The sequence below is a fragment of the Protomyctophum parallelum genome, assembly GCF_964188405.1.
Source record: "Protomyctophum parallelum genome assembly, chromosome: 14".
NCBI lineage: Eukaryota > Metazoa > Chordata > Actinopteri > Myctophiformes > Myctophidae > Protomyctophum > Protomyctophum parallelum.
The window spans coordinates 26018445-26040149 of NC_139709.1; the positions used below are offsets into that span (position 1 = coordinate 26018445).

A 21705-nucleotide genomic window follows, 5' to 3' on the forward strand; every position below is an offset into this window, starting at 1 on the left:
GTTCCTTTTTTTCAAGATACTTGGTAGATGATTGGATGGGACCGTCTGTCTATCACCGTGTGGGCGTGCAAACACAACCAATCATATTGACGTGTCTATATAGCTTCACATCCGGTTTCGCACATATCCCGCCCTTAGCTCACGCTGATTGGTTTGGTCGGGAACGGATTATTGTCAGCTCAACTTCCAGGTCTCACAGATTTGTAACTCACAAATTCAGATTTGCAACTCACGTGAGTGAACTCACAGGTTCACATTTGTCTTTTGTATCCACAAGTTCAGATTTGTGTTTTGTATCCGTGTTTCGCATATGTGTTTTGTATTTGCGTTTTGTATCTGTAATCTGCATCTGTGTTTTGTATCCGTGTTTCACATCTGTGTTTTGTATTTGTGTTTCAAACACAGATGTGAAACATGGATACAAAACACAGATGCAAATTACAGATACAAAACGCAAATACAAAACACAGATGTGAAACACGGATACAAAACACAAATCTGAACTTGTGGATACAAAACACAAATGTGAAACACAAATTCACTCACGTGAGTTGCAAATCTGAACTTGTGAGTTACAAATCTGTGTTATTTACTGTGAATCTTTTGAGACTGTTCTGACTCCATATCCCTGAGAGATCCCAGATGAGTGCTGTGTTGGGGAACATGGTTACCCAATACCGCCCTCATCTGGCAGCGTCAGGTTACTGAGAAGGTAGCAAATGAATGAATGTAACTGCAGATGTTTGGTGGCGATGTTTTATGTTTTCCACTAGGGGGCAGTGTTTCTATATAAATCCAACTGGGCCAGCTTGCGGGAGCAGCTATGGTGTCTTCCTGAGTAGGTAGAAATATTATTTTAGAATGAGCCCCTAATCTGAAAAAACTCATTTGTTTTTACATCTTTGTTTTTTACTGCATTACAGAAAACGAATCATTAACACTAAATAGCCTATAGCAAGAAGGTGGCAATGAAAAATAAAATATATCTATTATTTATAAGAATATGACAAATAAGATAATAATAATAATTTGGTTGTTCCCATTGCAATTTGAACTCACAACCCTACATGTAGTGAGGAAATTGACTTAAATAATTCATAGTTATGAAAACTGGGGCATTTTAGAGCTCTTTGGTGGTCTTGTCTTTTGCTACTAAATTGTAATTGACATAATTATACACACAATAGTCCGGCAGTCGAGGTGGACAGGTGGGAAATTTGGTATATAGTCTTTTTTATTGGCCTAACATATTGTCTATATGAATATATTCATGAATCCACTTGCTGACCGCCAGCTGTTAGTATTGGGCAATTATTAATAGGGGTTTCTTGTGACCCTACCATTAACAGCAGGCAAAAATGTCAAGATTTCCTTATGCTTTAAGTAGCATGTGACATGTCAAACTACTGACACTAGGGGGTTTTCATGATTCTGAATCCATTCCAAGCATTAGTTTTGCACAAAATACACTCCTTGGGGTCACAAGAAACCCCTATAAAATAAATTGCCCAATACTAACAACCGGTCAGCAAGTGGATTCATGAATGTATGTATATAGACAATATTTTAGGCCAATAAAATATACTACAGTATATACCAAATTTCCCACTTTAAACAAAAGAAGCCTGTCGGCTGCCGGACTACACATACGTAGCATATAGTACATATAGCAGTGACTGAGACAGCGTGAGCGTGCGTCCGCAACTGGTTGTGGCCCACATCAAGTGACCTTTTGACCAATGTGGCCCTCACCCCAAGTTGAGTTCGACAGGCCTGGGTTAGATAGGCTGCAACTTTTAAGTTGTACTCACAGAAACATCCTCTGTGTTAATTTTCCATGACCATTTTTACACTCACAATTAAATTAACCTTGGAATTCGCCCCTCGAATTAATTAGTGAGTATTTCTCTAAGTGTACTACTTTTCCAAAGAGTGTCAAATCAGAGTGGCTGGGGGCTCAGCCTAGTGATGAGACCATTATGCACTTTGTGAGTGGAGGACCAGAGTTCCTTCCTCCCTCCTCCCTCTGCAAAAAAAAATAACTTTAAAAATAAGATACAATTAAAAACAAAATTCTGGTTCTCTTTGATTTCCAAAACCCCTGGCACCTCAGGGCTACGGAAGCCTGCAAATTATCCAGGTTCATGTTTGAATAAAATCTAATTGGAAGTGGAATATGTGCTGATGCAGGAAAAATATATAAATAAAAAAATAACCCAGCATGCCCAGAAAGAAATAGCTGTCCCAGTTTCAGCAACATAGGTGTTGACCTATTGCAAGAAGCCCTAGCTACCAACTCTATTAGCGGAGCATGCGACCCATAATCTATAGTGTCTTGTTGTACTTCAACAAACAAAAGATATATACTTTTTAAAGTTTGTATAATAGCTTTTTGCTGTTTGTTGTTAGGCTATAGATTATACCAAAACATAAAAACCATGAACATTTATATCATATATGATTATGTTTTGTGAAGCTGGTTATGACAAAGGTAGTATATGTCACTTATTTTTGTATAGTCCCGCCTCGTATGTAAAAAGAAAACCCCTGCAACAATAAAGTCCTTTTAAATGGATTCATATCCACCTTCTGGTATAGGAAATATAGACTCATGGCCACCACCCTGTGTCTTTCATCCCATCCTGTTTGTTGGTCTGAAAATTAAATAAAGAAATAAATAAATAAATCGTGTTTCGTGTATTCTGTGTAATTGTAACTTTTTACTTGTATTTATATTTAATTATCTTCAACTCTGGTATATTATTGAGAGGGGACACATGCGCTATTGTTCCCTCTTTCTCGCACTCACTCACTCACTCACTCACACACACACACACACACACACACACACACACACACACACACACTGCAAGCGCGCGTGCATTCTTCTCACAGCCTTCATCTCACCGACGCGGACCGTACCAAAACAAAGGGGTGCGGCTAGGCTAGACCGAGCAAGCAGCGATTCAGCACCTGGACAGCTCTCTCCCTCTCTCTCTCCCTCTCTCTCTCTCTCTCTCTCTCTCTCTCTCTCCTCCCCTTGAGGAAAGCCGATCTCGGCTCCACTGTCCTCCTCCCTCCTCCAGATAATAATCAGACTCGGGTGCATCATCTACCGATGCGGATGCATGTGCTGCAGGTCCAACGCGGGGAATAGCCATGTTTTATTTAGGGGATCTTTGCATTTCCGTGGATCTCTAGACGCCTTAGTGCTGATGGTGTGCCGGAAGGGAAGGTAACAGTGCCTTAGTCAGCCACAAAGAGGCAGGCTGAGAGGCGAGCCATTGCTTCCTTTGGGGGAAGTGGAGGTAGAGGCACTTTGTGTTGCTCATCATAAACCAAAGCAGCGTGTGTGTGTGCTCGGCTCGCTGGATTGTCTTTTTACCGGATAGGAAGAATATAACAAGGCGCACCGGCCGGGCGGCAATGACGCATTTTTGTTAACGGGGACCATATTGGGCATTTTATATCAACGCGGGCTGCATGGGCTTGTTGTTGTGTTTGTGTTTTGAGATGTACCAGATGAAGATGCAGCGTCTCGGAGCGGCGTGGGTCTGGGTTCTCCTGGCATGGAGCATCCCTGCATCCTCCTCCTCAGCATCCCGTAAGTAGGCTACACACACACACACACACACACACACACACACACACACACACGGTACTGGGTCGCTTACTTGGGTGCTTTATGTTGGTGCGTGGCCAACGCAGATCAGGCTTTCTGTGCGTCAGCGGGATATCATATCATATTGACCGGTAGTGGCTGCGCTAATGGATCATAACAAAATTACTAGTGTTACACAGAAATTGGTGACCTGTCAAATCAATTCTGTGATTCCAGACGTCCCTATACCTCAACCCCTTGTTTTGCATTCTGTTAGTTCTATGAAAAATGCATTTGTTCCATTAATGACATGCATGCATGATGCATGATGCATGTATTGTAAACTGATTGAAAGTTGTTAAATGGCATAGGTTCTGATTAACAGAATAGAATTGCAGCCTGCTTTAGGCAATGCAAATTCCTTTTTCAATCTTTCATTTTTACTCTGATCCACACACGGAAAACATCACTATTCTTCAACAAATTCTATTTGAATAAAAGTGACGAGACAATGTGGGGAAAACAAACACCAACCACATTGAAGTTATCCTCTCAGCCTTCTTGATGTGGAGTCACAGAATTTGATAGCTTGCTTACTGTGGTGTACCATTGGTGTTGTTGGATAACGACATGCTAAACCCTACAAACCATATAGCACATGAAAACAAACAAACAGAGAACAGATAACAAATGGCATTTATTCCTTTTTGTGCATAGGTCTACTCCACATGGAAAATGAAGCCAGTGAATTATTTATTGTATTGTATCTCGGCTACATTGAAAATGAGGGCCTGCCCCTCAACTGTACTCCGAGTTGAAATACAGGTTACGATGAATGTGTACTGTATAGCAGCAGTGTAGCCTATACAGTATATACCAGCCAGGCTACGAGGAAGAGTTCAAACTGGTTTCCATTAGCAACATATAGCACTTTGCATGGTCCCAAATGGCATGTACATGTATGCATGTGCACTAACAAATTAAATGTTTGCACTTTGTATATACCATTGATCACAACATTGGTTTACTTTGTGACTGATAAATAAAAGGTTTAGATATCTCCCCTCAGATCAGTCTGCTGTCTGCGGTCAAGTAGGGCATAGGGTGCCACAAGGCTCAATTTCAGGACCTTTCTCTTAAGTAGGTGATCTTCCACTTCCACAGATGCTGACATAGCATTTCACTTTTATGCTGACCACACCAGTAGAGGCTACTGGTTGTTGGCCTCACTACATGACTGCCTGGCCGATGTGAAAGTTCTCCGGACAGATCATCTCTTAGTTCTCTTATAAGACACATGAAGGCCATGCTACATGCCTTAGGAGGTAGAACTAAGAGACAGGATCACATTACCCCTATTTAGCTGCCTGCATGTTTTGATAGAGTTCAAGGCACTGCCTGGCTCCTGGCTATATTTTAGATAGCTGCAAAAGCCAGTGCCTATAGCAGTGAATCCTGTCTGTTTCAGAATCCAGCTTTGAAAACAAATTAGTTGCATCCGGGTGGTGCCTGCCTGGGGTCAAGTTCCTGCCCATCACACGCAGTGGAGCCGATGTTTGCAGGTTGGAGGTCGGCATGGGAGGGTGATCTCTCTCACTGCAGCAGACTTCATACAGGGTAGACAGTGGGGAGCGGAACTAGGAGGGATAGCATATTGCTCTGCACACGTTACGCCAGTGAAACTCATCAGTGAAAATAAGCTGCCGATGCCACGTGAACCAAACGAGACACAGTTTGCGTGGGGCAGTATAAAAACCTTTGATTGACAGGTGATTTATGAATATAATTGACACAAGGAATTAACAATCAGACTTGGCTGATTGATTGATTGATTTTCAGTTTGAAAAAAGTATACAGTTCAATACAAGGTCTACTAAGAGGATTTAAACCCCAATAAAGCCGATATGGCTTGTTTCCATTCGAGATTACATAGAAATTTGAATGATATAATTCTGTTCAGAGTTTTACTGAAATTGAAGGGTCAAGACTCACAAATACATTAAGCAATGCACTAGGCTAGAGTGTGTTTGTTTGTCCTATAGCGTTGACAACAAGCCCCACTACTTTCGTCCAAAGTTTCGTCTCCATATAGCCTGTCTGTCTACTCTGATCATACGGTGATGATGTAGGCAGAATCATAATTGATGAATTTATTATCTCCCATTGTCCCTTTGCCCTGTGCCTTTTCATTCTTGCACACCGCCCCAAAACATTGTAATCACATGCCCCAGGCAGAGAAAGATGGAGAGAGGTAGACAATGTGTATGAGAGTGTGAGGGAGGAAGTCACTATTATGCTAGCCTCGGAAACCCAGACATTTTTATTTCCAGGGAGAAATAAATACTATTATGCTGGCTGTATTGTTAATACTGAAAACATTGCCATTATTAATGTTATTATTAGGGCATGTCTCCTGGTAGCACTCTACTCGCTTTGTACTTTGCAGCCAAATGAGAAATTATGTTATTATTATTAGTAGTAGTAGTAGTAGTGGTAGTATTATTACCAGTAAGACGCCCTGAGGGCGAGAAGCGACCTAGGTCACGTGCACGCATCCACCTGGGTGACGGCAGACTGCTGGGCTGGCACATTGACATGGGGGTCAGATCAACATATGGAATGAATTCTGTACTGGCCATATACAGTATGGAGCGTGTCTTGAGTGTATAGGGTTTGATGAGGTCAGATCAACATTATGGAATGTCAGAACAGGTCAGCTCCATATATGGAAATCTAAGGGTGGCAGCAGCGGCAGTGTCTTGAGTGTACAGGGTTTGATGAGGTCAGATCAACATATGGAATGTCAGAACAGGTCAGCTCCATATATGGAGATCTAAGGGTGGCAGCGGGGGCAGTGTCTTGAGTGTACAGGGTTTGATGGCCCAGCCCCAGATAGGGCTGGGCCTTAATTTACGGGCCTGTTGAATGGACATGTATCAGTCAAAAGGGAGACATCGAAGAGGAAGGACGGTTGGGGAAGGATCAACATATGGAATGTCAGAACAGGTCAGCTCCATATATGGAGATCTAAGGGTTAGAGGTTTGAGGTCAGATGTAGAGTTGCTGGCCGCATCCAAATTTGCAGATCTAGGTGATGATCCAGTCTTCTCCATGTATGGCTATCCAGGGTTTGATGAGGTCAGTGTCGTGATCTTCATATATGGAGATGGCCATATATGGAGCGTCGACCATACTGTATATGGTGGCGTGACGTGTCACGAGGCATACCGGGCTGACGGCCATATATGGTGGCGTGACCTGATGGACGGACGGACGGACAGACAGACAGGTTTTGCAGGTTTTCATAGTAATCTGCGACCTATGGCAGCAATCATTCGTTTACTTCAAGAAACCGCTGGCTGTTTTTGTTTGTTTGTTTTTCTTCAAAGCTACTGTACATTCTGTATTGAAGCTGTTGGAGTGAGAAGTAATCTGCTTTACTCTTTTTTTGTGAAAGACATGAATGAAACATACATAATTATCCATGTTTCATATTCCCTACATAAGCACAGCCATCTCCACAAACTCAAGAGTGTTTACTCCTGCTCTCCTTCAATCAAATATTTAATACTAGAAGTGACGATATCTATCTTCCAAAACCAAACCAGTTCACTTCACTTGAACATTCACTGAGCATAAATACCTCTTTCAAACTTTCGTCTGAGTTCACACTGGAACATTTTCTGTCTGTGTGCATGTCAGCGTAAACATATGTTTAATCACTTAATTCCAATGTTTTAACCTATCTGACAATCACACTCACTGGCATCAATACTAAAGGCTTTGTATGACATCAAAACCTCCTAACTTGGCAGCAAGGACACATTCAAGTATCTGACCATGACAAACTTTGATGAGGCAGTATTGTGTTGTTTTAAAAATGTTTTTTTATTTCCTGAAAAGTCTATATTCGGGTTTCTTTATGCATGGTAATACCGCCTTTTTATCGTGTTGATATTGCTATTGCTGCTATAGCAATTCTTGGGCATATGTCTTGTTATTACATTAGCTTTATTATTGTTAACGTTATGTTTATGTTGCACAGTATCACAGACCTTATCACATTTACATTTCACTGTACCTGTAGAAAGAAATCATTGGAGATGTCACACTTTTACACCAAACACTGCACCATATAGTCTACACTCTATAGTCTACACCATTAAATCCACAAGATCTAGTTAGATTTGTATTTGTACACTATATCATCAACTATATTAACACTGAGGATTTTGCCTATTGTCATGACACCTAATGGCTACGCTAACTGCCCCCTAGCTATTGACTATCTGAAAACATGTTCACATGCAGTAATTAGGTGATACCCGCTGTGTTCATTAAACTCAGTGTAACACAGACAGACATACAAACAACACCAGTGTACATATTAGTCCATATTACAAACCATTACATTTTAGAATCTAGATATAGATATAGCACACTTTAGCATTTAGCATACTTTGGCTATTCAAAAAAGCAGATCTACACGCTCATAGCGTGTCACCCTATGAACAGTCGTGAAACAGTGTGCAAATCGTTGAATATATATACATTATATTTTTAAAGTGAACATTTTTAACTGCTTCTGGGGGGTCCCTAGAACAAAATATTTTGAGATGGGATGGGGGGGTGCCCGGCAAATACATTTGACATTTGAGAACCACTGATATAGCAACTTAATGGGTTAATAAGTGCATGTAATGCAGCTGATTTAACATGGTATAAGATAATGTGGTTCATCCTGTAACCGCTGGCCACTTGACTGTCAAATAATCTTTATGAAATACATAAAGCACACCTTCAGCACCAATAACACATTTTAATCCTATATAGAGGAGCATCATTTGAGCTCGTTTTGTCTTGACACGTCAACCAGCGAAATAGCAATCAAGACTTTGAACTATGACCTCCCACACTGCCTCTGGCCTGACCCCTGGAGACATGAATAGATATTCAACCTCACCTCACAGTCACAGGACACGTTCATGCAAGGCTGCAGAATCTCTCTCTCTTTGTCTTCGTCTCCCACCCTCCCATCGTACAAATAATATTATTATTTTCAATCTGGTGTACTTATTTTGAGCATGCCAAAACATTTCCAACATTTTCAACTTTTGTCAAAAATATCAGATCTACGAGCTCACAATGTGATTTGTTGTGATCTTTTAGATTGGCTATTTCCAATGCGCAACATCATCGTATGATAAAGTATATATAAGTGGTTAGAAGGTGAGTTTTACGTGAATCGATTAAACTTGTAAAGCTGACCTTTCAGCATGGTCAATTATGTGCTTTTAAGGCAAAAGAAAGGAGTGCAGAGACCGAGAGTTTGGGTGGAAGTTGATTGATATTCTGTATAGTCTATACAGGCCTAAATATTTAACTTTCCCCTTTCCCCTGATTGTTGTCATGACGAGTCGTGAGTACAGAGAAAGTAACTACTTTCTACTCAAAATGTGTTTTTATGTCAGGGAAATCATATCTGGCATAAGTGACTGTATTATATAGATATATATTATTATAGGTCAGCTCAATGCGTGTGTTCTTTATGTCCTCCTGATTAAGATCCTTAATAAATAATGGGGTGTGTGGAAGCATGCTGTTTTTTGGGGGGGAATGTTTTTATCTAGGGGATTCTCTCCCAGAACTATAAACAGCTGTAGAGGAGGATTTGCGTGTGAGTGTGCGTGTGCGTGTACGTTTACGACGTGTACGTGTACGTGTGCGTGTGCGTGAGCATGCGTTGTGTGTGTGTGCCAGGCTAATCTCGCAAACGGCTGAACCGATCAGCGCCAAATTTGTCATGCCACCCCCTCCCTCACGTGATTTATATTCTTATTAAATATTTAACTTCAACTTCATAATGGAAGTTGGCGGGGGGCTGAAACTCTGCCTAAAATTGGAGGCATAGATCATAGATACGTCGTGGACGACTGACACCATATAGACTATAGCTGGCCACATGAAGTCTGAGAGCCAGTGGTGGAAATGGAAGTACTTCTCACCACTGCTGAGATCCACACGGGAGCCATGCTGCTATAAGACCCCGTCTTGAGAGTGTGCATGTTGAACTCTCCAATAATAAAAGCTGATCTGGTCCACTTCGAAAATAAGGCTACTGGCAAAAGTCATGCAGTTCCATTTCAAAAACGTGTCCAACACAAGTAACATTCAGAACAGCATTTTCCTTTTGTTTTTGAATTGATATTTGGCTATGAATGAATGAATGATTTATTTTGGTGCTTTACAATTACATGGCTAACTACTTCAGTTGTGTTTACATAAAGGTGACACCGAAAAGGTGTAGGCTGAAGCCAAAGCTTATTATGCCTACCCATTTTTAAAGGCAGCTCCAGACAGCACAGTCGGCCAGTTTGAAAGCGTCAGGAGCTTGTCGGCAGGAGACTCCCGTCGCTTGCCATCAATATCGCCTTCCTGATGTGTCGGAACCCGTTGATTTTCAAAACTGAGTTTGACAAAATGAAAACAAACAAATTGAAAACAATAAATGTAAGACTATTTGTCTTGCCATTCTGCTATTTGCTCTGTGTTTACATAACAACAACAGAAATAAATTTCCAGCCAGTGGAGTTATAGGCGGTGTTTATATACTGTACCTGCAGAAACACATTGGCCTCTCACTGTATTTTGGCGTTTGTTTTGGTAGAAAGGGGGGAAAAACGGTGAATAAATTACAGCGTGAGGTCAATAATAATTTTGTCTGCAGGTAAACACCACAACACTATTACTGATATAGAGGGAAATGATGGGTATATTGGATATATTGTTATCTCTAAACAGAGGCTAAAGTTAAATAACTCATTAATTCATATTTCTATTCATATTCTTGTTACTATTTGATCTTAAATTATTATTTGATCTTATCTTGTTTGTATTGTCATAGTCACACACACTGTTGAAGAAGAGGCTGGAGGTACAATAATTGTACTGCTTGCAATGATTCTACTTATTCTCTGTCTGTGTGTGACAATAAGAAGCCTTGAACCTTGTTAAAGGCTTCTTATCGGCTCAGACTTGTAAGCGATTGGATTTTTCCAACGTAGTCATATAATCTAATTGTTCTCAAACCTGCCTTCTTGCCATGAGCTCCCCCTGTGGTCCTAGAAAGATCAAAAGGGGATATATTTTGTTGCTGCCAGGCAGAAACCTGGTATCTCCATATTTAACTTTTTTTTCCTTTTTTATAAATGAATGCCATACTTCATCCTACTACCGTGTCACACAAGAGTAACAAAAATAGCCGATCTACAAGCTCACATAAGGCTTGTACATGCTTGCTACTTTTGACCAAAAACTGCAAGTGAAAATTCTATCTGTGCAGGTTTTATAAAAAATGATGTTATCAATTGTAGGTTTTATCAATATTTAACCAATGAAAAGTATTAAGAGCTTCTGACACAATAATAACAATAACAATAAATAATTATAATAATAGTTCTACATTGGATCCATTTGAACACAGGTTCTTTTTTTCCATTCCCTGAAAAGTAACCGTTTTCGACATACAAGGTTTCCACCCGACAGCAACGATATGAGACATTATAGAGAAGCAGCCGTGAAAGGATAGATGGTGTTGAACAGATATTGATCAGCAGTTGGGCAGCTTGATGAATAATAAGACGCAATAAGCATGTAATGATCACATCTTCTAGTGTGTCTGTGAGCTTGTGACGCTGGATTTGCTGGGGTTTTTTTGTTAGGCAAATGAGGAAACTCATTAGTATGCGGGACACCTGCCCCTGTGATTTGTCAACGCGTGTGTCACAGACAGGCATGGGCTACCCATTGACTATACCCACCCCACGCACACACCAACACACATGCACGCAGTGGCCCTTCCCCCTCCCCAAGTCTTCAGGGACTCCCTTTGTGTCCATTGCTTGATGGACATGTCCCAGACCCAGACAAAGACGAACCTAGAATGCACCACACACACACACACACACACACACACACACACACACACACACACACACACACACCATTAAACCAAACACATGTCAAATTACAATCAGGATCAAGTACTATTGCCATCCATTACAATTTAGCAGGTAATTTAAAATAGAAAGATTTAGCAGATGGCTGACAGTTATGCGTGTTTAATTGTGAACTTGTATCATCATCTTGCCATAATGTTTTAATATGTCTGTAAAAAAAGACAAATTCCTAACCTTCTAGACTACAGTCAAACATTTCTTTGACATCCTGCCACACTAATAGACAGCGCATCACCACATCCTTTGTCCGTCTTCTCCTACCAAACCACACCGTTTGCACACATCTCACCATGCACAAAACCAGGGTGCCTGTCCAGACATCAACCACTACTTTGCATTCATACAACTGTCATATTTACAGTACAGTACCCATTTATATGAAATAACACATTATTGCGCAAGCTCAACAGCCTACGTCAAAATCGTCATGTTGACGTCTTTTTACGCCAACTGCGTTCACTTAATGGGGCCAGTCCTTCACAGTGACACACGCGTTACATGAACCACGCGACCGGGATGGTTTCTTACCCCTTAATGTCGTGGCCATTCAAATGCCAACACACTACAATTCGCGAACCTGGCTACTTACGCCAACTGCGTTCACTTAATGGGGCCAGTCCTTCACAGTGACACACGCGTTACATGAACCACGCGACCGGGATGGTTTCTTACCCCTTAATGTCGTGGCCATTCAAATGCCAACAAACTACGACTCGTTTACAATTTGCGAACCTGGCAACTACTATCCCGTCTTCTAATTGGCTACTACTCTATGTCATCTGATCTCCCTCTCCAAGTCCGCAGGAGAACAGAAACCCGGAAGGAGAGGAATTGGCGCACACACACACACACACACACAGCGACTCGAGCAGCAGCTCCGTCAGAAAGAAAGCTCACACCCAAATTAATCAAATGAATGAAGAAGGCGCTTATATCGCTTTTGCTCAGTGGATGGGACATTTACATTAAAAGCTATCGGATGGACGCGTGGATAACGGCATGGTTGTGTACAATCGGAGGGAAAGGTTCCATAATCCATACAGCTTCCATGCTAGCTGCTTCACACACAGGGGAGAGGGAGGGGAGGGAGATGGCCCGGTTCACGGGAATCGAAATAACGCTTATGCAACAATTACCCTAAAAACACAAACACCTCAACTCAATGTCATTGTGAATAACAATTTCGAGCGATTTTTTTGTTTTTTGAATGACAATTTCACCCAGAATGAAGCTAAATGTGGAAGCCGTGTGTCACGCCAAAATTGGTGACCTATAGAATCCTGTACCGATCCTCTTGAATCTGGGCTGAGGCACTGCCTGCGAGTTGGCTCCGTCTAATGAGCAAATTTAGAACTTCCTGTTTGAGAGCTAGCAATTTTAAGACATCCAGTTGCCTTCAGAATAAAATAAGGTAATTTAATTTGTTAATTAAATAATTATTACATTACATTATTAGTATTATTATTACATTACAGTTATTGTAAAGACACATTATGTTTCTGTGTAAAAATAAGTAATTAAATAACATAAAAAAGTTATCTAAATGGATAAATGCTATTCACTAGAGTGCATGGACTTTATAAAGTGGACACTGGACAAAAGAGGCCTCCGTGAGGCAACTATTGGGACATACCCACGTGTTCAGGGAGATGTCCTCTACCACACCCCACTACACGTGCTGAGTTGACAAAGATTGACAGATTTCGGAGAAGACTGATAGTTTATCCTTTAGTTATTAGGCTGTGGAAATATTCACACTACTTTTGGATTTGCAGGCCCGGCGCCATGGTGGGGTAAAGGGGTGTTTGCCCAACTAAATCAACCTCTTTGCCCCCTTAGATCAAAAGTGGAAAAAACTCTATAGTTACAGACAAAACAATGGTACATTTCCAGGCATTCAATTAAATTCCCTTGCTTGAAAGGAAGGAAGTAAGGATGCATATTAATACAGGATGCAGCAGCATCTTAATGATCTCCCATCTAGAACTGGAAAAACAACATTCCTCACCTATAGGCCATCCTTGGGGTGGGGTGATAATGTCATTGTTGCAGTGGTCAAGGTGCTTAAGTGGGCAGCTACTGTAACTAGCCAGGGGTGTTGTGCTGGGCGTGGTCAGGGTGCTTAAGTGGGCAGCTTAGCTACTGTAACTAGCCTATTTATTTGTTGGTAAAAATGTCAATAATAAAATATATATTTTTTAGATTTGGCAATTTTGGCAGTGCCGTTGATTGATAAATTGCAGCATTTGATGTGTGTAGTTCTTTATCCCTTTCTCACAATCTATATATACAAGTGAAAACATGTGAGCTAAAAGGTGTACCCATGTCGTATCATACATGGTCACCTGTAAACTCACTCATTTACAAACAAGCTCACATCACAACAATAATCCATGTAATAATCACAATAACAATACTAATAATCATAATAATAATAATAATAACAATAAGCTTCTCTGTAAACTCACTCATTTACAATAATAATCATTATAAGAAGAAGAACAACAACAACAACAATAACAACACTAATAACAACAGTACAGTACAGTACAGTACAGTACAGTACAGTACAGTACAGTACAGTACAGTACAGTACAGTACAGTACAGTACAGTACAGTACAGTACAGTACAGTACAGTACAGTACAGTACAGTACAGTACAAAGAAGTATAGTACAATACAGTACAGAACAAAGAAGTACAGTAAGGTACAGTTCAGTACAGTACAGTACAGAGGACAACATTACAGTACAGTGCAATACTAAGGAGTGCAGTACAGTACAAAGGGGTACAGTACAGCACTCCCATCGACCTCCCGCTATTGCCTTCTTCCGAATGGCGCTAGGATGAGCGGGCCGCAGGCCCGCGAAATTCTAGTTATTGTTATAGAAGACCTTTACTAATGCATGGAGCTGCATAGTGGACTGTATAAGATATCCATTAATTTTATTGTTGGTCGGCCCATGAATAAGGACTGTGGCACACAGCAGGGCGCGAGCGCGCACACACACACACACACACACACACACACACACACACACACACACACACACACACACACACACACACACACACACACACACACACACACACACACACACACACACACACACACACACACACACACACACACACACACGCCCCTCCCATACACAGTCATTATTAACAGCATGGTCTTGTGCTGTGTCAATATGGCCAGAGCAGTAGTTCAAACTGTAGGGGGTTCTCACTGTCTGTCAGCTTGGTTGGTTGGTTGGTTAGTGATGGAAAAGGTAAATACTCAAGTATTCAAAATTGCAAAGTGCATTTTTTTTGTGCATTCTTTGTGCATTTCCCCCAAAATGTAAGTGTTTTTGAAAATGGCCAATGTACAAGCTCGTTTATACAGAAATTGTTGGCTGGCTGGCTGGCTGGTTGGTTGGTTGGTTGCAGAGATTCGGATGGCTCCGACACATTTAACAAAAACAAACATACACTAGACAAATTAAAAACAGACGAGTTAAAAATTCCACTCCCTGTTCGTGCAAGATCACACAGCATGCCATTCAATGCTCTCACACCACTGAACAAAATAAGCTGCTGCTAAACCTACTTGTGCGTGGACAGATGTACTGGGTGGTGACACCTTGTGTGTGTGTGTGTGTGTGTGTGTGTGTGTGTGTGTGTGTGTGTGTGTGTGTGTGTGTGTGTGTGTGTGTTCAGGCAGGCAGAACAGGCTGTTCCCATTCAACCTCCACTCAGCACCTTATTCAACCAATCTGTGTGTGCGTGCGTGCGTGTCTGTGTGTGTTCTGTCAGAGCTGTTGAACTCAACAATACTGGACATGGTCAGTCTTTCACAGCTTCTTGCAGCTTAATTGTTGCTCAGTTACAGAAAAGTCAACTGTACTGTCACTGTGACACAGTCCTATGACAACTTGATCAAAATATGTATATATAGTTCAAGGCAGCACAATATCCTTCAATAGTCCAGCTGTATTTATATTAAGATTACAATATGGTGTGGTGTGTCATAATGCAGCCAGTCTGCAAGTATCCTGTTAGATGAAACATTTGGAGAATGTTGACTAGAAAGTCTGTCAGGAATCATTCAGGTCATTAGATAAAATGAAAATTCAGAGCTTTATCTACCATCAGCAGAACTCGCTTATAGCATCCCAACAGCTTCAGATAGGCAAAATATAAAGGAATGGTTGATTTCTCTTGACTCTTTCTGGCTCAAATATCCATTAACCATCGTTCCATCATCTGAAATCTGAATGTAGTTGTAGTCATTCAATAGCAGTATGGTCGTAATTTATCAGAGTGGGCATGCTGTTCCCTGTTATTTGATCCACAGAACACATTTGCATGCTGTTTTAACCGTTACAGGGAGCTTTGCATGCATAGCGTAATCCCCCACAAGGATTTATTTACTCCTCTTCAGGGTGCATAGGGAGATGGATAGAACCAAAGCAGGTAGAGGCTGAGGTGGTCTTGCAAATAGCAGCAGCTGTAGAACATGTCATCATAGAGAATATGACCTTTTAAACAGGCCACCCAATCAGTGTAAACCAGCTGGGGTCTAATAACGGCATGGCTTCATGTGGCCCTTCAAATTCATGTGCTTCACTCAGTCCCATCTTATAGCGTTTCCCATGCATACAATGGGTTGGGAACCATTTTGGGTCGCGAACCCATTTCTATGGGTTGTGAGTAAATATGGATTTACTTTTGCTCTCTTGTTATGAAACACAAGTTCATGGATACAATCAATGTCCATGAAATAAAGCTCATTTGACTGCAAAAATATTTGATTTGCCCAACATTTTCTGTCCATGAAGTAAAAAATTCTAAGCATTAGGCTTTTTGTTAAAGTTCCATCGCACAACATCTTGCACATGTCACGCCATAACAATTGACACACACACACACACACACACACACACACACATGTGGTTCTTAACTTAAGTTTCGAGGGTTTAAGATGTGGTTACCTATTTCACAATACAATCGTTCTGCTCTTCCCCTTCTCTGTCTAGGTAAATGTGAGGAAAGCCTAGCCACCCCTCTGCCCTACAGCTCATTCATCGCCTCAACATTGTATGGTGGAAGTTATGGAGCTGGTTATGCCAAACTCAACAGGAGGGGAGGTATTTATCTGTTGTTTTCACATAGTGTACATGTGTGTCAGTCTTAGGGCCGATTCATAGTCCTATTTTAGAGCCGAATAAAAGTCAGTTCGGCTCTGTAGTGCCTACAATGTGACGTCATTTGAGGTTCGGGGGGGGGGGGGGGGGGGTACCGTCCTAAAGTCGGCTCTTCGGTGCTACTGAGAATTTCGGCACTACAGCGCCGAAACAGCTGTAAAATAGGAGTATGAATCGGCCCTTAGCTGTAGTTCTGTGTGTGCATGTGTGTGTAAACTCTCACCAATGAAAATATGATTTATCACGTGATATTTCCACTAAATGTCCAACAAATAATATGCCAAAGGATGTTGGATGAGCATTGATCAGAGGTAATAGATAATAAGCATAATAAGCATATCATTATACAAACATATAAAGCTATATTATTTGTGAGATGAAGTCAGTGAGTGTATGGGTGGCTTAGTAATCTAACTATATGACTCAATTAGAATCGTCATCAGTATAGGATGTTGTGTGAAGAAGGGTTCTTACAAAGTGGTCATAATTTCACCTACGACATCGTCCAGGTGCAGGGGGCTGGTCACCCTTGGACATGGACCGCTACCAGTGGCTACAGGTGGACCTTGGTTCCAGGAAGCAGGTGGTGGCGGTGGCGACACAGGGCCGATACAGCAGCACCGATTGGACGAGCCAGTACCGTCTGCTTTACAGCGACACGGGCAGGAACTGGAGGCCTTATCTACAGGACGGAAACATCTGGGTATGATGTCATCTGATGTGATTTAATCTACTGTAATCACAAAGTGATAAAATAAAGCAAACAAGCCCCAAGAGGCTGTGATTTGGCAGAGACTTATAACGGCTAAGCAGAGCCGAGTGCCTACGAACCCCGTAGCTGTTCCAAAGTCGTTGTAAGGCATTGCCTCACATGGCTCATTACTTTCAGGTTAAATTAACTCTCACTCCAGAACTATTTTAATTGGGATATGTTAGATTTTTTCATGTTGCAATATTTAGTAACCTAAATATGGCGGCATGAAAATCATAAACAAACGCTTTTTGTTCCCACCGCTCACTCTTCTGGTGCGTTGTTCTCAGAAGACAAACAATCACAAGTGAAGGGTCGACACGCACAATGGCAGGATCAAAGTTTATTTAATTTATTTCTCCTATCCAGCCTCTATCAGTGTGTGACACACTGATAGAGGCTGGATATTGAACATCACATATTCCAATTCAGAAAATTGTCCCCAAGTGCCTGCACAAACAAAGAATCAGCTATGCCAACTGTGTCGTTGTCTTGTTTTTGTTGTGAAACCATGCACATACTGGTAGGTGGGATGTCAAGTGAACTAAAAAGAAAAGATCTTCTTCCCCAGACGTCTCTTCGCAAAAGCAAAATTGTGAATCGTAAAGCCCAACACACACAGTCTGTGCAGCGGGTGCGCAGCGACGCGCAAGGTAACGCCTGGAAAATAGAACAGTGGCGTGAACGCGCGCCAGTGCGCATCGGACACCGCCGGTGTGGGATAGGTTAATTGAAAATAACGGATTGAATGGTACAGTGAAATTGAAATATTGTATAACATGCTGTTGGTGCAAATACTGACATTCGGTCAAGGTGTGTGAGAGTGTTTTACAACACCTCAGCCAAAAAGTAAATTAGAGAAGAGAAGAAAAGAAAAGAAAAGAGAAGAGAAATGGAGACTGTACAATGCGGGATGAAACTATGTAGGCTAGTGATATTTCTAACACATTTCTTGTGTTATCTTTCAGTCTTTTCAAGGGAACACCAACAGTGAGAGTGTGATGCACTACGAGCTGCAACACCCCATCCTAGCCCGCTTCATTCGCTTTATACCCCTGGAGTGGAGCGAGGAGGGACGCATTGGCCTTCGAGTGGAAATATACGGCTGCTCATACTGTGAGTTGATGCATTACTGTAGGTGTGGTGTTTTCTTCTTTGATTTATACTTCCCATGCGCACCGGTGTCAGTGTGCAACAAAACGCATAACCATATTACTCAGGCTTTATAAACCAGACGTTGAGCGTGTCAGTTGGTGTGATCAGGGAATATGTGACCTATTGTTGGTTAATGTGCTAAAAACTGATTGATGTTATCCATCCATTAACTTTGTGCATTTGGCAGGTGGTTTTATCCTGAATGCAATGGAATAAGTCCCTTGTACACATACATTGCAGGCAAGCAATAGAAAGGAGTACAAGGGCTAAAAAGCCAGGCTTTATGTACTAGTACTATGACCTAATGAAGACTGAGGATTAACAACATGCAATTCACATGAACAAGACTTATAGTTAAGTCAGTTTTGTGACATCCAGTACCAGTAGCTGTTAACAATCTGAGGATTCATCTATTTATTTATGCATTAGTAATGAAAATGCATTTAAATCAAGGGAAGCATATCAATAGAATAAGGGACTGACCGCACGATTGCAGAGCACACAGTGAAATATAAGAAGAGAATTTCTTCTTTGACAGAAATGCTGCAACAACATTGCACAGGCAGTTCCAAATATATACCCAGAGCATATCTAAAAAGCACAGAGGATGCATAATTAGTCCAATAAAAGGAAACGTTAGAACCAATTAAAATAAAACAAGTCAAAACAAGGATACTTTAGGAAATGGTTGAACGGACGACACCAATTTTGCTTGCCATTCCAAAGCTTTGGGGTATCTTTAAAGGTAACACTCTTCTCTTTCCCATGCTCCAGGGTCAGATGTGATCAATTTCGATGGTCACAGTGTTATCTCCTACAAGTTCAAGAGCAAGAAAATGAAGATCAAGAAGGACGTGATCTCGTTGAAGTTCAGGACCACAGCTGGAGATGGAGTGCTGGTCAATGGCGAGGGCCAGCAGGGAGATTACATTTCCTTGGAGCTCCGCAGGGCGCGACTGCAGCTCAGCATCAACCTGGGTACTATAGTTTGTGTGAAGTAAAGTGAAACAGTGGTTCTCAAACATTTTCAGGTGAAGATCCCCCACTTGTTTTGGTGTGCTTCTCCCCAATTTAGTCGTTGGTGCCAAATAATAACTCCCACACATGTGTGTGTTGTCACTACTGCTGTATCCTACTGACACACCTGCCAATGAGGAGCCCCCACCGGGAGGGCGTAGAGCCCATTCCTATTCAAACAACAGTCCCTGATGTGCAGTGTGCGTGCAGTGACAAATATCACCCTCCCCTTAAATTATTTTGTTGCTATAATAACTATTTTTCATTGCCCACCCCTGAAAGACCACTGTGGGTCCCCAGACCCACTTTGAGAACCACTGTAGTAAATTAATTACAATTGGGTTTAGGCTCTTTTGTAGCTGGGCTACAACTCAGATACAGCCATTAGTTTCAGTGTCGTTTCAATTCTTTACCCCAGGCAACACGGGTGTGTGATGCTGCGTGTGAGTGAGCTTATTTCCATTCTGTTACGCAACGCTTAAACGGAGACAACTGACTGTTTGTTTACGGTGTTCACTATGAGCTACAGAGCTAGCCAGATTTATATTGCTATTACTTGCATATATACAAACAAGACCAGCATAGCATAGCTCAGCTACAATCTGGGTAAGCTTATATCATGGGATAGCTTAGAGTACAGCAGAAGGTAACATGCAATAGCTAAGTGAAAGAACTTTGGAGTGAGATTTGTTACCGTACACAGTATGTAAAATAAGAATTATGATTCTGCAGAAAAAAAAACCCTTAATGATCATGAATATTAAAGGTAGGGTAAGTGATATTTCGGGGTTAAAACCTTTTTTGTTAAAAGGTTAAACCACCATATTGTGATAGTAATCATTGAATGTTACAGGGGTCTTTGATAAATAGAAAATACCAAGTTATAAATATATATAAATAAATAAATACAGGTTACCAATTCCTGGCCAATAAGGAGAGAGTATCCAATTATTAGCCTGCCCCAGCCAGTATGAGGTCTGGTCTAGAGGGGCAGATTCAAATTTGCCGGCGAAAACAGCCGGTGGATCCTATTGGTTCACCGTGCAGTTCCCATACCAGGTGGTGAGTGACACAGAGAACTGTTGTAGAACAGTTCCCATACCAGGTGGTGACACAGAGAACTGTTGTAGAACAGTTCCCATACCAGGTGGTGACACAGAGAACTGTTGTAGAACAGTTCCCATACCAGGTGGTGACACAGAGAACTGTTGTAGAACAGTTCCCATACCAGGTGGTGACACAGAGAACTGTTGTAGAACAGTTCCCATACCAGGTGGTGACACAGAGAACTGTTGTAGAACAGTTCCCATACCAGGTGGTGACACAGAGAACTGTTGTAGAACAGTTCCCATACCAGGTGGTGACACAGAGAACTATTGTAGAACAGTTCCCATACCAGGTGGTGACACAGAGAACTGTTGTAGAACAGTTCCCATACCAGGTGGTGACACAGAGAACTGTTGTAGAACAGTTCCCATACCAGGTGGTGACACAGAGAACTGTTGTAGAACAGTTCCCATACCAGGTGGTGACACAGAGAACTGTTGTAGAACAGTTCCCATACCAGGTGGTAACACAGAGAACTGTTGTAGAACAGTTCCCATACCAGGTGGTGACACAGAGAACTGTTGTAGAACAGTTCCCATACCAGGTGGTGACACAGAGAACTGTTGTAGAACAGTTCCCATACCAGGTGGTGACACAGAGAACTATTGTAGAACAGTTCCCATACCAGGTGGTGACACAGAGAACTGTTGTAGAACAGTTCCCATACCAGGTGGTGACACAGAGAACTGTTGTAGAACAGTTCCCATACCAGGTGGTGACACAGAGAACTGTTGTAGAACAGTTCCCATACCAGGTGGTGACACAGAGAACTGTTGTAGAACAGTTCCCATACCAGGTGGTGACACAGAGAACTGTTGTAGAACAGTTCCCATACCAGGTGGTAACACAGAGAACTGTTGTAGAACAG

At 41.6% G+C, this 21705-nt stretch overlaps 1 protein-coding gene across 1 annotated transcript in view; it reads left to right on the plus strand.

The window, feature by feature from the left end:
- The first annotated feature begins 3167 nt into the window (after positions 1 to 3167).
- Positions 3168 to 21705, plus strand: part of LOC310870452 (contactin-associated protein-like 2) — a 53581-nt gene continuing 35043 nt past the window's right edge. The window contains exons 1-5 of the mRNA XM_083781681.1: positions 3168 to 3604; positions 16640 to 16750; positions 17317 to 17510; positions 18527 to 18674; positions 19488 to 19691. Coding sequence (XP_083637807.1) covers positions 3484 to 3604; positions 16640 to 16750; positions 17317 to 17510; positions 18527 to 18674; positions 19488 to 19691 — 778 coding nt within the window. The 5' untranslated portion in view covers positions 3168 to 3483. The remainder of the gene's footprint in view (positions 3605 to 16639; positions 16751 to 17316; positions 17511 to 18526; positions 18675 to 19487; positions 19692 to 21705) is intronic.